The sequence below is a fragment of the Prosopis cineraria genome, unplaced genomic scaffold (genome assembly GCF_029017545.1).
Source record: "Prosopis cineraria cultivar Desert tree isolate PC_DT_omini unplaced genomic scaffold, ASM2901754v1 PC7, whole genome shotgun sequence".
Classification (NCBI taxonomy): Eukaryota; Viridiplantae; Streptophyta; class Magnoliopsida; order Fabales; family Fabaceae; genus Prosopis; species Prosopis cineraria.
Genome location: NW_026555338.1, coordinates 37733511 through 37751187, shown reverse-complemented (window position 1 = coordinate 37751187; position 17677 = coordinate 37733511). Strand labels below are relative to the sequence as shown.

The following is a 17677-nucleotide window of genomic DNA, read 5'->3' as shown; positions in this document are numbered from 1 at the left end:
TCCTGTATCAGTGCATCCTTAAAAAAATACAAAAGGTTCGACGTGGCTTTCAGTAGCTAGGCTAATTATTATTAGTTCGAAGAGAGAATGAGGAAAGGTAGTTGTCATCTTTGTTTTTTAGGGGCATGCCAGTCGAACTTATCTGGACGCGACTCAAATCAAATGGCATGAGGCCACTGTTCGTATTTTATTTGCTGCAAAGCTTCATCGTGACGGGAATGAAAGTGGAGTTATGTTCTATTAAACCCCCCATAGTTAATGAATTTGTCAATTGCTTTCTTTTCTTTTTTTTGGGGGGGGGGGTACAGGGAAGTTTACACATGCATGTGTCAAAAGATCAAGTTTCTGGGCGTAATTAGATCGGTGTGTATAACAGTGAAGAAGGAAGGGAGTGGTTCAAAAAAAGATTCAGTAATGAATAACTTGTTGACAAAGCGCACAATAATGAGTGGTAAGGCGGTTGTCATGATCAAGTTACAAATACAAGAGGTGGCGTCGCGAGGGATGACAGGCAGAGTAAATAAGGACATGGTATCAAATATGTTTCGTGGCGTTGATTCTGCAACCACTCCAGTAACATGGCCAACAAACAGGGGTGATGCTGGTTGGGAGAATTTTAGGTACAAGACAATAGAAAAAGGATAATGGCGATGGATGAAAATTGGCATGATTGAAACTCACGAGTTTGAAATTGGGAACTGTAGGATGTTGTGGGCGAGAGAGCACCACGTGTTGAAGGCTGAGGTTGGGAGGCAATAAAAAATTATAGTTGAGGTTGTCAGTGCAAGTCGAGAAGGAAGGGGATGGCCATTTTTTTCACTGGTCGGCGGCTGCCTAATCCAGGAGCATGCTAAAGGGAGTAAAAACAAATCAAAATTAAAAATTAAATTGAACTAAATTGAATTTAATCTGTTTGATTTGGTTTATTTAATTTAAAAGGTCGATTCGATTTTTTTAAAAAAACATTTTGGTTTGCATAATTTGGTTCGGTTTGAAAATTGTGAAATTGAAGTAATCAAAATTAATTAGATATATTTATAAATATTATAATTGATTTATATTATTAAAGATTATATTTTTTAAGATACTAATATCATATATTTATTGAAAAAGGGTGGGGGAAAAACGTAGCCCAGTTGACAGCCCAGCCTATTATCAGTCTCTACCACAGTGCCATTCTCTCTTTTTTTTTAGCAAAAGCCACAGTGATCAAACATTCATACTCGACCCTCTAGTGATACTCGTCACTCGATTGCTCTCAGACTCTTATCTTAGTCATTTAGGTTCATTTTCTGTCTCCCACTCCACAGTCCATATAAAGTCGCGACTCACGAACCCTAGCAAATAGCAATCTCTGTGACTCTGTATCTCCATCTCACACTCGCTCGATCAGTGATCAGTCGACATCGGATCCTTTGCAAACAGCAGTTCGTCGACTTCTCTCTCTCGATCTCAATTTTGAGTCTCTTCTCTCTTTCAGCCCCACTCCATGAAGGCACGAACCGTAGATGGTATATCGCCTCAGGCTTCGTCTCCCTCAACCTCCATCACTCTCTCGATCTCGGCTCAGATCAGCATTCATCTCCCTTCGCCTCAGATCAGCATTCATCTCCTTTCATTTTCTCAAGTCCAGTTCGTCTGAGCTCAGGCTTTATCTCCCTTCTCAAATAAGGGCAACTCATAAACGCAAGGTATGGTTCCAGCTAGCGATTTTCTTCATCTCATGCTGATCTCTTCTTCCTTCTCTAAAATGTCTCTGTTTTTAAACTTTTGAGAAGTGTGTCTCAAGCTTTGTTTTGTTTAATGGTTTAGATGTCTGCCTCCCGTGAAGGTGAAGGACAAACTATCACTCCAAATAGCCAAACACTAACTCCATCTTCAACATCTAATACTGAAGTGAGTTCAAGAAAAAGAAAGATCATACAGCTAAGGTCTGAAGTTTGGGAGCATTTTCACAAATATCTTAATGAGCATGGAGAGACCAAAAGTAAGTGTAATTATTGTGAAAGAGAGTTTTTCTGTGATATAAAAAGGAATGGGACTACTGCACTTAAAAATCATACGGGTATGTGTAAGAAACGGCCTCTTCCTAAAGAAGGCATACAGACCCACTTAAATTTTGGTATAGATGATAATGCATCTATTCTTGCTAACTGAAAATTTAATCAAGAAGCAATTAGGAAATCTTTGGCTAACATGGTTATAACTGATGAACTTCCTTTCAAATTTATTGATGGGTTTGGGTTTAAATGCTTTATGGCTGCTGATCAACCAAGATTTAAGGTTCCTTCTAGATGGACAGTGGCTCATGATTGTTTTAAAATTTACATGGATGAAAAATTAGATTCAAAGACTACTTGATTAGAAACAAACAAAGGGTTTGTCTAACAAATGACACTTGGAATTCTATTTAAAGAATCAACTACATGTGTATTACTGCTCATTTTATTAATGCTGATTGGAATTTGACTAAGAGGATTTTGAATTTTGTTCCAATATCTAGTCACAAAGGGAGGGATATTGGAATAGAAATTAAGAAGTGTTTGCTTGAATAGGGAATTGATAGAAGGTTTACTATTACGGTAGACAATGTTGCTTCTAATGATATTGCTCTATTGTACTTGAAAGAAAAAAATTTCTCATTGGGGCTTTTTTATCATGAAGTATCAGTTTCTACACATGAGATGTGTTGCTCACATTGTAAATTTGATTGTTGTTGATTGGTTGAGATTAATAAGGAGTTATGTGAAGAGAGTTAGGGAAGCTGTTTAGTTTGTTAGGCAATCTGCCCTTAGGATGAAAAAGTTTAAAGAGAGTTGTGAGGGTGAGAAGATTCAAAGTAAGAGCCTTTTGACTCTAGATGTCTCTACTAGGTGGAACTCCACTTATTTAATGTTGGAGAGTGCTCAAAAATTTGAGGCAACTTTTAAGAAGTTTAAGGACAAAGACCCTTACTTTCGCATTGATCTTGAACAAGGGGAGGGGGTGCCTGATGCTGTTGATTAGAGGAATGTTAGAAGGATGGTGATTTTTTGAGTCATTTTTATGAGATGACCTTGCGTGTGTCTGGTGCTTTTTATATTACATCCAATAGCTTGTTTTATGAGATTTACATGATATATCGCCTTTTGGATGAATGGAAAAAGTGTGATGATTTTAAGCTATCATCAATGGCTTTTAAAATAAAAGAAAAATATGACAAGTATTGGGAAGATCCTTTAAAGATGAACCAACTCATTTATATTGCTGATGTTCTAGATCCTCGATATAAGTTGGAATGGGTTCAATTTGCTCTTTGTAAAATGTTTAATGATGAAGGTGAAAATTTGGCAAAGCAAGTGAAGGATGTTTTCATTGCTTTATATTATGAATACAAAGAACATGTCTCTCCCTCTAAGCAATCTAAAAAGGAGCAGCTTGTGGATGAAATCCAAGCTGATTTTGATGATGAAGATGACCCTAGTATGAAGGTTAGAAAGTTGCTTGAATCAGAAAAGATAAAATTTTTAAGTGACCACCTTGGTGGAAAAAGTAATAGGACTGAAGTTGATAAATATTTGAATGAGAAAATTAAAATAGATAGACCTAACTTTGATATTTTGGGCTGGTGAAAATTGAATGATCCTAGATTTCCCATTCTTTCAAAGTTGGCAAGTGATGTTTTGACAATACCGATATCCATAGTTGCTTCAAAATCTACATTCAATATTGGAGGACGTGTTTAATATGCATTTAGGAGTTTTTTAACTCCTAAAGTTGTGCAAGCCCTTATTTGTGTTGAAGATTGGCTTCGTCACTCCATTCCTGTGGTTGTAGAAGAGAAATTAGATGATATTCAAAGGATTGAAAGAGGTAAAAATTTTATAATGTTATGTATGTGCAATGTTACCTTTAAAATTCATTTGTTTATGATTTAATTTAACTCTTAAATTGATTTATTTGTAGATTTCCAAAGAATTGGATTAGAATTAGCAGTGGATATAGTTTGAACTCTTTAAGGTAACTCTTCATTATTGCTATTCATGAAAATTGGTTCATGTAGTTGTGATCTTTGTTTTATTGTTGCTTTTTGTAGTTTTCTAACTTTTGGTGCCTGGTGGACTGTTGGTTCTTGTTGCTGTCTTCTTTTAGTCTTTTTAGTGGTTAGTTTTGTAATAAGCTTGTTTATTTTTTTAGTTCTGTAATATTTTGGCCAAATGTTTAATCTAACTATTTTCTTTTATAATGTAGGCTCGAGCAAAAATTTTGTGTCATTAGCAGCTGGCAACTTGTGATGATCTAATGGATTAGTTATTTTGAATCATGTTAAAACTCTTGAATGTATTTGTAGTTTTTTAAGGGATTATTGTTGTTATTTGGTGGATTATTTTGGATTGTTAAGAATTTATATTAGGTAAATTATCAATTTATAAATTATGTGTCTTTTGCTCTGTTTCTTCAGCTTATAGGTGTAGATATGAATGATTGAATTTGATTAGTTTATTTTTTGACATTTCCAGATTTTACAACCTCATATAAAAATCCCTCGATTCCCCCCTTTAGGATTTGGTGTTTTAAATTATTTGTTAATCAGTATTTTTTTAGATAAGCCCAAAATGCTGCCAAAAAAGGTTCAAAATGCTGTCAAAAAAGGCCCAAAATGCTTTCAAAAATAGGCCTAAAATGCTGCCAAAATCAGGCCCAACGTGTTGTAAATAAGACCCAGTAACTGAAATACAAAAACTGAACCGAACTACTAAACTTCGGTTCGGTTCCACTTCGATTTTTATAAACCTTCGGTTCGGTTCGGTTTGGTTGAATAAATTGATGAATTTTAATTTTTTCGGTTCACTTAAATCAGAACCGAACTGAATCGTTTAAATCGATGCTCACTCTTATCCAAACCTCAAACAGGATATGAGGAGTGAATGGCCAAGGGGGATTTTAGTATCACACAACTTGGGCGAAACGCTATGACTCGAAATGAACAGTCTTTTCTTTTATCTTTTAAGGAATTAAACAAGGTTGTTGATCAATGCTAGATGGGACTCTCCACCCCATGAGCCAAGGTGCTGGTCACAAAATGATAAAATTTGGATCACTTAAATTTTAATTTACATGGTTCAAATTTAAAATATTTTTATATATTTTTATTTTATATTTATTAAATTAAAAATTTATAAAATTATAAAATAATTTTAATACATTTTTTTATTTTTATTTTGATTTAGATCTAATTTGAAGGGTCCAATTCAATATTAATTTTTTTTTTACAATTGTTATATATTAACTATTCAGATATATTTTACATAATTTAAATTTAATTTAATATTAATTTAGATTGTGTAGAGTGCATCTTTCATAAATATAAAATAAAATAATATTTTAATTTGAAATTATTTATGTTAGAATTTGAATGATTAAGATCTTATTACATTGACTGAAGTTAGGCTCCGCACATCCAAGGAGGCGACTGCAAAATCCAACGAAGGCTGGTGCTCACATGCAATCCGAGGACTCCACCGCCGATTATGTATACATATTCGGCCCATTCACATCAATGGGCCTTTTGGTTCTCAAAATCCCACCAGTCTTACTTTATTTTTCTTGACATGATTAATAATTTTTTAAAATTATCCTTAATGAACTAATGAGGTTGGGTCGAATAAGAGAGACCAATCTTTTACAATGTGATAAATTTAAATTTAAATTTTTATTAAAAAAGATGTCCGACAATGCCTTAAATAGGAGGAAATCTGTGGGTAACCAAAAATATATATGTATATATATATCCTTAATAAAACTTTATTTTTATCAAAATATCTCATATTTTGATACACCTAATTAAATAAGGATAGATATAAAAAAATTAAGTAATTTTTAAATGATGTTAATTGTTTTCTTGAAAATGAAAATTAATAAGAAAATATCTTATTATTTTGAAGGAAAAGAATACGAGTTGATACCAATAATTCTCTTCGCCTGCCAAGCAAATCTCCATTGTCTCATCCCTAAACTAAGATGGCGAATTGTTGGCCGAGGGGAGCACCGGGGCACCGACTAACAGATACAAGGCCCAAGGGACAGAGGTTTTCGGATTGCATGAAGTGCAGTGCATGCAGGGACGCCGAAATGCGTTGTGGTGTGGGCAAAATTAGAAGGGAATAATTAAGAACGTAAACATGACGGTCCAGGAACACGGAAAAACCTAAATTTCTCGGATTCAGATAATCTACATTCACTCGTTCCAGTACTACTTATTTTGCAAGGCAAATCCCACTCTCGACCTTACCGGTGCGCATCACTGAGTCGGGCGGAAATAATCAAATCCATAGCAAAGCAAGAAAATTAAAGTCGTTTTGGATATGAGAGGGATTAAATTACGATCACAGCCAAATTTACCATTAAAATTCTTAAAAATTTATAGATCTGGCTATTCATAGAAATTTATATATTTGGCCAGGGTTAAAATCCGAGTCCATACTTGATTATAATTTTTTTTATAATTGTAAACCTCCCCAACCCTCTAGTTATTTTAAATTTTAAATTTAAACTATTGGTACTCAATAGTTCTTGTTCCCTTTCTATTTTCATTTCTCTTTCCCCTTTTATTGTCTTTAAATTTACAATGTTTCATACTATTTAAACACATAATTTTAAATGTAAAATTTTAAATTAATATTTATATCCCTTCCTCAAAGCGTTACGCAAGAAGAAACTAGATTTCATGGGAATGCCATATCATGCTTGCAAGTTCATGCACCAATATTACAAGTATGCCACTCTTCATGGAACATCTAGCATTATAAATCTACCTCTCATCAAGAGGAAGAGACTTGATGAGATTCCAAACTAATTTAAATCGAGTTAGAACAAAACCCTCTTGGACAGACAGACGAATGTTGTTCCCCAAACTCAACTTCCGGTTAAGATATAACTTCCTTAATAGTTGAATTTCGAAAGTGAGATGGTTGAGAATGCCTTAGTTGTGGGACTGAAATTTTGTAGAAAAAAATGATACTCCAGTCCTCTCCAAATCTGGAATGAATAAACCCCCCATTCAAGTTTGTTCATGACCAGTCATACGAAATCCGGGAACGCAATGTATAATTATCAACTCCCCAGAAATTAATAGAAGATAAGGAACCAACAGAACAAACAAATTGGAACTTCAGAGACATGCTGAAATATGCCCGTTAAGGTTGAAAAGAAAAATAGCAGGTGGTTTCCAGAGCAGTAACTTGACACGAGGACAGATTGCTCCAGATAAACATCATCCTATAAACTCAAACCTCCATGTTTGTCATCACATAAAATATTATATTAAAAAAATGAAAATATTCTCACCGCTTGAAATTGATACAAAGTATACTGATCAACATTGAACACTCCAAGAAACCAACCATTTTCTATAGGAAAAAAAAATGTTAAAAGCAGAAGGTTAATCCAACGCTCCAAGCTGTGTCTTATTGGAAGAGATGTCATTCACCTTAAATGACAATTCTTCCCAAAAAAAAAATCATCCAAATGGCGCAACCCTACCCCGGCAAAATTAGGGGAACCAGGTTCAGAAAAGCCTTGTTATATGTGCATTAGCTATCAGGAATGAATAATGCACAAGGAGCGTATATACTACATGAACAGCAACGACAAAATTGTTTAAAGTTATGGTAATATATGGTAATATACGATATACCCAACTATACTAATATTTCTAAAAGCTTAATAAATGATAGAGCACAATGCCGTCTTACAATCCATATAGCCGACCCCACCTAGTGGGATAAAGGCTTGTTGTTGTTTGTTGTTTGTATGGTAATATACGATATAACCAACTATACCTTTCCCCTTCAGGAGGAGGACTAATGGGGGAAATGAATCTAATATCTGAAATGAAGCTACAACGAACTTAGAGTTGTCTAACACAGTCAGCTTCACAAACCGGATTACCGAGACAGAAGAGAAGACAACGCATAATACTATCAAAATAAATCAAACACGCAATGGCGACTAAGCAGGGCAATATCTCATCACAAAAAGAAACAAAATTGCATCAAATAGATTATCATCCTTGTAAAGTTGTACGCAACCTGGTCTAGCTCATACAATCTCTCCAGATCATCTAAATTGCCCAAACTGTTAACTTTAACACAAACTTCAACAGTTGCCCGAAATTTATGTGGAGAAAAGTACTAATCAAACCAAAATCAAAAGGAAGACCTTAGTCCAGAGGGACTTCAACATCCCCATCAGTGATCTCCTGCTGCAAATCCTTCGGGTCTTTCCCGTCCACCGTGCAGCCAACGGAGACGCATGTGCCCAGGATCTCCTTCACAGTCCCGCTGAGGTCCTTGGCCATCGACCTGGGCCTCATAACTCGGGCGATCTCGATCACATCGTCAAGAGATATATTACCATTGTGCTTGATGTTCTTGGTCTTCTTGCGGTCTCGTTCGGGTTCTTTCAAGGCCTTGATAACTAGAGCAGCCGCAGAGGGCACCACCGACACCTTCGCCTGGCGGTTTTGGACAGTAAGCTTAACAGTGACCCTCAATCCCTTCCAGTCCTTGGCAGTCTCTTTGGCAATATCTTCTCCGATCTTTTTGGGGGACAACCCGAGCGGACCTATCTTGGGAGCGAGTGAACTCGCAGCACCAACCTCACCGCCAGTGACTCGGACATAGACGTCGACAACTTGCGAGGGGTCGAACTTCGGCGGCATTGTCGTAGGTTCGAAAGAGCAAGGGCTTCAGTCTTCCAGCCGCGAGGCTGGGAAGAAGGAGATATATATTAGCTAGGGTTTTGAGAAGCCCGTTAGCTGAAATGCCCTTTTTTTAATTCCAACATCAATTGGTGGGTAAAGGCCCATTCAGTTAACCCAAGAGTTTTTTTCCAGAGTTAGCCTCGGTCATGACAAGAACATAGCTAGTAACTTGGGGGCTCACATCCCTTTATGAGTTGTAATTTTTAAAACACTTGGGCCTGTCTGGATGGAATATGTTTTTTGGTACGATGGATGGAAATAGTTTTGAGAATTGAAATAGTTATATATAAACAAGAATGATAACTTTATCAAAATAAACAAATAAGAATGATAATGTCAATCTACTGTTAAATAAAAAGTGCTGGCCTGGATGAATATAACGGTTTGGTGTTCTGTGCTTAAAAATAAAAAAACTATTATATTCCTTTTTTGTAAAAAAAAAGTTAGGAATTATCACATAAAAATAGTAAATAGTAGTTCACTCGTATCTCATATTTTAGATCTCATGCTTCCGCATATATCTTCAACTCTAATTTTTTATTATTATTATAGATCCTATCTTATTTTACACACTTGGTAATTATTATGGGTTAGTCCCCTGTTTATTTTTATTTTGAGAGTTAATTGCGAATTAATAAGAAAGATCTTATATTGATAGCTCAGTTAATATTAACGGTGCTGCTACATGTGGAGGCAACATTAGAGATGACAAGGAAAATTTGATTAAAGAATTTTCTAAGAATATTGGGTATTATCCCAGTATAGCTATTGAGCTCTTAGAAATTTTAGAATAAGGCATCAATCTTTATTAAACTAAAAAATTATCTAAAATTAATGTCAGCTTATATTTCATGGAGGCATCACTTATTGATAGTAGTTACCAAGGTTTTAAAAATCGGACCGATCATTGAACCGGATGAGGCACTGGTTCACGGTTCATTGGTCGAACCGTGGTCGAACCGGGGTCGAACAGGTTGATATTAAATTAATATATTTTTAATTTATGTATCATAATTAAATAAAAAATACATTTAAATATGTATTTTTTTCAAAAATATATTATAGATGCTTGATAATATAATTTTTTTATTGATAAATACATAATTAATATTAACTATAACTGAAGCTTTTCATTTAAATATCAAGAAAGATGTAATTTAATTTTAATTTTAATTTATTTTTTTATTTTTTTATTTTTTCCGGTTCTTTCATGAGAACCGGTCCGATTTTTATTCGATTTTACCAGTTTTTGACCGGTTTAACCGGTTGTTGATCGGTTCTCTGCTGACCAGTTTTTAGGGGTCGACCAAATCGGACCAGGAGCAGGTTCTCGGTTCAACCGGTTGAACCGGCTGGTTCAGTTCGGTTTTTAAAACCTTGGTAGTTATTGTGATAACCATCCCCTTTATGTGATTATTAAGAATATTAGAAGTTTCATCATGAGAAATTAGTCAGTCACTTTCAACCATGTCTACAATAAAACCAATAAATGCAAGATACACTAGCCCATAAGACATCATGTGAAGATTTTAATATTTCTAGCTTTGACAACTCGCCCTTCGACTATAAAAGTCTTATGATTTTAGAGTTGACTAGATCTCAATCTTTTTACATAATTTTCTTGTGGTCTTATATATTTTTTTGTTTTAAAAAAAGAATCTGTTAGTAAAAATCCAAGAAGCAAAATTTCCCACACCAAGAAGCTAATCCATATCTAATAAATCAATCACTAGAAAGTCTAGTTTAAAAAAAAATACCACTCTTCTTAGTTCATGAAAATTATGAAAGAATACGATCTATTTTTTGGATTTTATGGGATATGCTTCTAATTTCATATAATTTTGGTATTTTTTTTACGTAATATGATCTTATCTTATTTAATTGACATGATTTCACTATAGAAAGGAGCTTAAATTATGGGCTGCAGAGGGAAACTTGTCCCATGCAGAGGAGACAGAATGCTCATTCAGGAGGGAAAGCACAGCGATGACTCTAAACAATTTGTTGTCGTTCATGCTTTTATTTGACATGTAAAAAATGTGTGACAAATCTCTCCACAAAGGTTAACTTCGCCCAAAATTTCCACAGAAAATGCCATATTCCACAAAACTTGTCCATATAGATCTAAATCTGTCATTCCCCATGCACATGCCTCGCATGGCAATTTAGATCTAAAAAAGACGAGGTGTAAAATGTACAGGGCAATATATACTATACAAATTGCCACACTTCACACAAGTTTTGCAGATTTATGCCATTGTTAATTGTTTTATTGCGATGCCATAGACTAGAAGTTGAGGAGAAATGATGGGACAGTGGTAAACCAAAAAATGAAGGCCATAACTATAGCATTTTCAAATTGTACATAGTGATTATGTGAACAACTATCAATATTATTATCAATAAGCACCGTGATCCCTGCTAATGCACATGCCACAGCAAATGTAAGCGTGGAAGTTACTTGCATTATGCACATAGGCTACAGCTCTTCTTTAATCAATATGATAATACAAATATAAGTCATATAAAATATCTTACCCCATCACCAATTGTAAACAGAGTGATCACTTAATAGTTTTGCAACAATTGCCTTACTAAGAGAGCATACACATCAGCAATAGCAAGTGAGAAGCTCCACAGACTCTGTAAGCCTGCAACCGTAACAAGGTAACTGGGAAAAAATAGGAGAATCAATAAGAATGGTGCCATAAAATTGATGCAACTTATCTTTAATAGTGTGCCTTTACTAAAGAATAGGGACTATATATAATCATCAATGGCAAAGATAAGTAAGAACAAAGAACCAGCAAATATCACAGAAAAGTATTAGTGTATTACTATCAGAAAAAGGTATAATATGTGATATCCGTCCAACATCAAAATGGAAAATAATGAAAGCAAGGCGGGAAAATGATCTGCTTAGCTTTCACTGTCCATGAACCCAAATTTTTTACATTTTCTATAAAACCAAAAGCCAAAAACATTGATCAAATCTAAAAAGAACCAAAGCCTGAAGTAATAGAGTAACTTAACAAATAGAATGAAATAGGTTTGCATTATCCAATCTCATTTGATTTTACATTTAAGTAGTGATATCTCAGGCACATTAGCCACGTATTTAGGCTTATTGTCAAGATATTTTCATTTAATTCTCGGACTATTTATATGACATAATCATAACTTCAAATACTGTATGACATAAGGTAGGGGAATATGCATTATGTTAACTAACCAAAACATACCACTCAATAAAGTGTATCCAAGTGAGGAAGCTATCATAACAATAATTGAAGAGCCCAATAGCATATGAGACATTATGATGGACAACAAAACTGGTATTGTAATGAGTTAACCCAAACACATAACGACCTCCATAATTCTATTTTTTAATGCTTGAGCATTCACTAGAGTGTCTTAGTCCATAGTAAGGAGACCACTAAATTTGCAAAACAAGGTACACTTGCAAGTTGCAACGAGGAATCAAGTAAAGTGAGGCCAACCAGCAAAATGCCCAATTGATTCAAAGCCATATAGAAGTAAATTAAAAGATTCAGAATTTGATCCAGATGTTAGACCAGCTCCAATCCAGCTCAAAAAATAGCCATTTTTTTCTTGATTATGCCATATAACCATATTCCATCTCTACCATACCTTATTACATATCTTGTTAAAATATTCCACTATTTCCAATCCTACAGCTAAAACAATTCTCTTAAACATTACTATTTCTTATAAATCATACATTATCATTAATTCATTACATTGCTTGATCAAGCTATCTAAGAAACAAAGATATGAATAATGACCAGCCGTTTGACTATGTTTCAAGTAACAACGAACTCTTTGCCTAGGGGTATCATTCTAAATTTATCCCAATGTCTCAGCTCATACTAAATCTGAAATGCAGTCTATTACTAAGCAGATCCATCAATGTCATAAATTGAATGACATTGGCATGCTACATACACTATAGCTGCCTAGCAGGCATCTTATAATAAAATCTTGCTTCCTCCCTGCGTGTTTATCTATTATCAAACATGCTTATAAGCCTAATTCTCGAAGCTTCGTGATTGAGAAAAATTAATTTCTTTATTCTATTTGGGAAAATGTACAATTCAAGGTTTTACTTGTTATGATTTGGATTCTAACCAAATGGGGGTGTGCCTAGATGAAGATTTAGCTCAATCAATGAGGGAAGCAAATAAACTTTTCAAAATTTCATAGAAAGTCACTCATTGGAGATTTGGAGCATCTTTGAACCAAGATTTGGAAAGTTTCATGATTTGAATAATGGCTATCACATTTAAAACACAATAAGATCAGGAATTAAATAATGCAAGAGAAGGTTTACCAAAACGCAGTAACGGAAAGGAAATCACTTATGGAAGCTATGATAAACAATGCCACAGTAGTGAAAATAAACCAAGAGACTTGCAAAGATAGCCCACTCAGTGTGCCTGGCATACCTTGGATACCCTTCATCCTGACTGTAGGAGTGTTACCACCTTTGCCTTTGGTTGCAGGCACTACTTTAACTGGATGAACCGAAGCATGGCTCACACTCATATCTCCTCCACAAACGTCAATTCATAACTCTCTCAAGGTCATAAAATCTCTCAAATGCACCAAATTCGATCGAAGTCATGAAAGGCAATAATTTATTGTCGATGATCTAGGGATTAGTTCCTCGATTGAATGTTAGAGGCATGATGTAATAAAATAGGATTCCAAGTTAGAATGGTAAAAATGTTGACTATATAAGCATAAAAAATAGCCTCTAATTTCATTATTAAAGCTAATCGTCAATCTTAAGTCAAAACTAGCAAGCCAAACAGAATCAAGAATGCCCGTTATTTAGATTATTTTTCTTCAAGAAAGAGTCATACTAGAAGTTGTAGAGAAGGGTAACTCCCAACACTCAGTAATTGAGATCTGTCTTGCAAACTGTAAATAAGAGAATTGGGGAGAAAGTGAATAAGAAAAGAGATTTAGACCAAATTCAATTCAACTTATGAATCTGCAGTACACTTTCAGCTGGTGGGTAGTGGTCTTTCAATTGGATTAATTAACTGAAGCTAAAAAACCATTTTTCTTGATTAATTCGGTACTTACACGTGCTCAAATCTAGGCAAGAGGTTATTCACGTGCCTGAGCAATTCGGTACTTACACGCACACAATTTCAAAAGGACGATTACTTTTTTAGCTAAAAGAAATGCGATATGCCAAAGCTAAAAGTTAGCAAAAAAAATAGAAAACTAAGCATTATTGTTCATGGAGAACAATAAATTATAAAATGTGTCAAAGACGTTGAGTCTCACTTAATAGCAAAAGGTCTTCAAGCTTCCTCGCCACGCTTTACCAGAATGTAAAAGATACAAAAGAGTAGAATAACAGGTGTTTGATTAAGGCTAAAGGATTACAAAGTGTTAAAGATTACAAGACTGAGAACGAAATTAAAGCTATATGTAAAAGCTATCTAATGAATATAAGAACTATATATGTGAAAAAATTCAGTATTTGGGTTGGTGTCGTATTCCCTTTTTTGTGATTTAATTCTCCTTTTTGTAATGACTAAGTTATGGTGATTACTGCGATAGAATCTGGAATGTACTTATGAAATATCAAGGATTTATTACACATGGTCTGCAAAATTCACGGTACAGTCTACTCGCAACATGTTCCATTATTTAACGGCTAGCCCTTGTCTCTAAAATACTCATGAATAGTGGTCATGTCTTTATGAAATTTAGGGCTCATTGAGGTTATGGTTTTCTGTAGCAATGGTTTAAGTAGTGGCTCTGAGACTTAAGGGATTCACAGACCTGTGCTTATTTGACTAAGTTATTCCCTTGGGATCTAGATTGGCCCTTTTGTTTAGATCGCTTATTAGGTTTGACTCTTCAATTATTGACTTCTAGTTTTGCTTTATAAAACTGCACATGGAATTTCTATCCTATTTTCATCCAGTTAAATACTAATTAAGGGGTAGCGAAGTATACCATGTGAATGTTGGGCCTGTAAGTGTATTCAAGAATAGTCTCATTTTTAAGTTGATAAAATTGTCGTAATTAACGATCTCTCTATATTAGATGGTAAATCTACCATTATGTTCTAATGCTGATTACTTGCCATCTCCTAAGAATAAGGTGAAATCAGGGATCCTATAGCCCTAAGGTTATTTCTGTCTATGTGTTCGGGGTATAGCTTTGAGAAAGTAAGACGGCCAGTCAGCCTTAGTCCAGGGTTGTATATGTCATGAATGGCATCCCTTAGAGCTTTCATATTTACTAATTGATTTTGTGGCTCGTTTTGTCATGGGACTGGTCCCATGCCCCCAGGCCACTTGTGCTTAGCTCTTGTAAATAGTATAAGAGATTATTTATGGGGTTAGTGCTAGCAAAAATTTGAGAAATAGAATAATCTCTTACAATCATATGGCCTCAAGGGCCCGCACTTGTATTAATCTCTGATTATTGTCCTCTATGCGGCCCTAAATTTGAGCTTGCTTCTAAAAGTGTCCCTCTCAATGATACGACTAAGTTCCTCATTCCCTCGTCTAATGCCTGTATCATTAGTTGTTGTCTCTTTTTATTTGTCTTCTAACATTTCTCGAGAGATAGTAAAGAACTTCTGATTCTCCCCTATCTGTCTATCCATGTAGTTCTAGATTCTAAGTAGCACTTCTACTACTGGACTATTAGATATAATCAAATGTTTTACCTGTTTACTTCCTGGTTTTAATCGAGGGCTTGTGCTATTACTACTTATTGTCATCATCATTATGAGCTCACAATGTCCACCTATCTAAGTGTTAGGTATCAATGGTTCCATCCCTGTGGGTATAGAGTTTTCTTCTGGCTCGTTAGAACCGGTACTTGTTTCATCAATCTTTTTATCCTTCTTAGTCCTTGACATCTTGGTACATAGAGTCTTACTAGGCATGCCATAAATTGTTCGTTAGTACAATAAATTGCCAAGTGCGTTAGAGACGTTAAGTCTTACTTGGTAGTAAAGGGTCCTCAAGTTCCTTTACCACAATTTATCTAGATGTAAAAGATACATAAGAGTGAAATAACATGTGTTTAATTAATGTTACAGGATTACAAAGTGTTAAAAATTACAAGACTAAAAAATGAAATTAAAGCTATATGTAAAAGCTATATGATGAATCTAAGAACTACATATGTGAAAATAATTCACCACTTAGGTTAGTGTCTTTTTCCCTTTTTTCTGTGATTTATCCTCTTTTTATAATAACTAAGTTGTAGCGGTTGCTCCTATAGAATCTATAATGCACTCACAAAATATCATAGATTTACTATACACAGTCTGGGAAATTCATGGCACAGTATACTCGTTTCACATTCCATTGTTTAATAAACAACCCTCATCTCCAAGATACTCGTGAATAATGATTATGTCTTTGTGATATTTGGGGCCCATTGAGGTTATGATTTTATATACCAACGATACAAGTAATGCTTCGAGACTTAAGGTATTCGAGGATATGTGCTTGTTTGACAAAGTTATTCTCTTGGGATCTAAATTAGCCCTTTTGTTTATGTCACTTGTTGGGCTTGACTCTCCAATTACTTAACCCACTTTAGGTTATAGCCCTCTGTAAGTGATGTTTCAATTTTAGCCCAAATAATTATATTGATAACTTTTCATTTGATATAGGTGGTTGAATTTTGGCCCTTAAAAAAGTTAACTAACTCGACGGGGAAAGCTGCAGATAAAAAATATAATTAAATGATCTTATATATCCTTTTTTTATAAAGTTTGATATCTATATTAGTTAATAATTAATACAGTATTAATATCATATAAAATATTTCACTGCTAAAAGTGCGTTAAGTTCAAAGGAAAAGAGCAGATGAGGAGCTTTTATGAATAGGATGGATTTTAATTTTCTTATCTACTATGACTTGAGGAGATTTTAATCATCTTTTACTTAGTTTGCGTGTGTTTGGTTTAAGGGGAGGAGAGGGTTTTAATGGAGGGGAGGGAGGAGGGTTTGATGCTACCTTGTTTAGTTCAAGAGAGGAGGGGAAAAATAATTATTTGTAAACAATTTTATCCTCATTTTATTGGTATTGATATATTAAAAAAGTGTATTTATGTTTTTTGAACTTATCGGAGGGCATATTGGTTAGGGTATTAAAAATTTTATCCTCCCTTCCCAAGCCCCTAATTTAGAAGAGAGGATAGGGGATTCCCTTTTAATTTTTTAAACCAAACAAGAGAAAAGGGGCAAAATCCCTTCTCTCTCCTCCCTTCCCCGCCTTTCCAACTAAACACTCCTAAGAGAGAAAGCAGGGAGATGACAATGAATAAACTATTATGTCCTTGTCATTGAGTGGTTTCATTTGTTTTAAGGAAAAATAATTATTATATTACAATTTACCAATAGATCTCTTGTTTTGAGAAGCGTCAAAACATTCACCTACTTTTTATCATATATATATATACTCCCTTCGTTTAAAAATATAAGGCATTTTTTGAGAAGTTGAATGTTAAAAAATGTAAGGCATTTTTAGTCTTTCGAGGTATAATTATTTCTTTTTTTTCCAAAAATTTTCCTATTAATAATAACTTTATATTTATTACAATGTGTTTAATAGAGGTAAATATAAAAAGATATTGTTAGTTTAAAAGTAGGTAATTATTTTGTTAGGAGGTGAGATTCAATTAAAAATACCTTACATTTTTGAACAGAGGGAGTAGATATTTTATCAATCTAATTGTTGAGGAAAACATTATTTATTTAATTTTATGCGGTTTAATTTTAAGGTGCAAGGTGGCACTGAATGTGCTATGAGTTTTTTTTACAGCCATCTTGAATGAATATTTACAAGCTGTGTTATGTATGCATATGGAGCATTGAAGTATCATTTTAATCTGTTTTTACAAATAGAGGTATCAAAACCAAA

General features: G+C 34.3%; 1 protein-coding gene and 1 pseudogene across 1 annotated transcript; both read right to left on the bottom strand.

Moving 5' to 3' along the window:
• Window positions 1-8009: 8009 nt before the first annotated feature.
• LOC129316105 (60S ribosomal protein L12) lies at window positions 8010-8753 on the bottom strand. Its single transcript, XM_054960371.1, has one exon. It carries the CDS (start codon window positions 8699-8701, stop codon window positions 8201-8203), a length of 501 nt encoding a protein of 166 aa, XP_054816346.1. The 5' UTR covers window positions 8702-8753; the 3' UTR covers window positions 8010-8200.
• Window positions 8754-11012: 2259 nt separating this feature from the next.
• Window positions 11013-13309, bottom strand: LOC129315198 (CASP-like protein 5A2; annotated as a pseudogene).
• Window positions 13310-17677: the final 4368 nt, after the last annotated feature.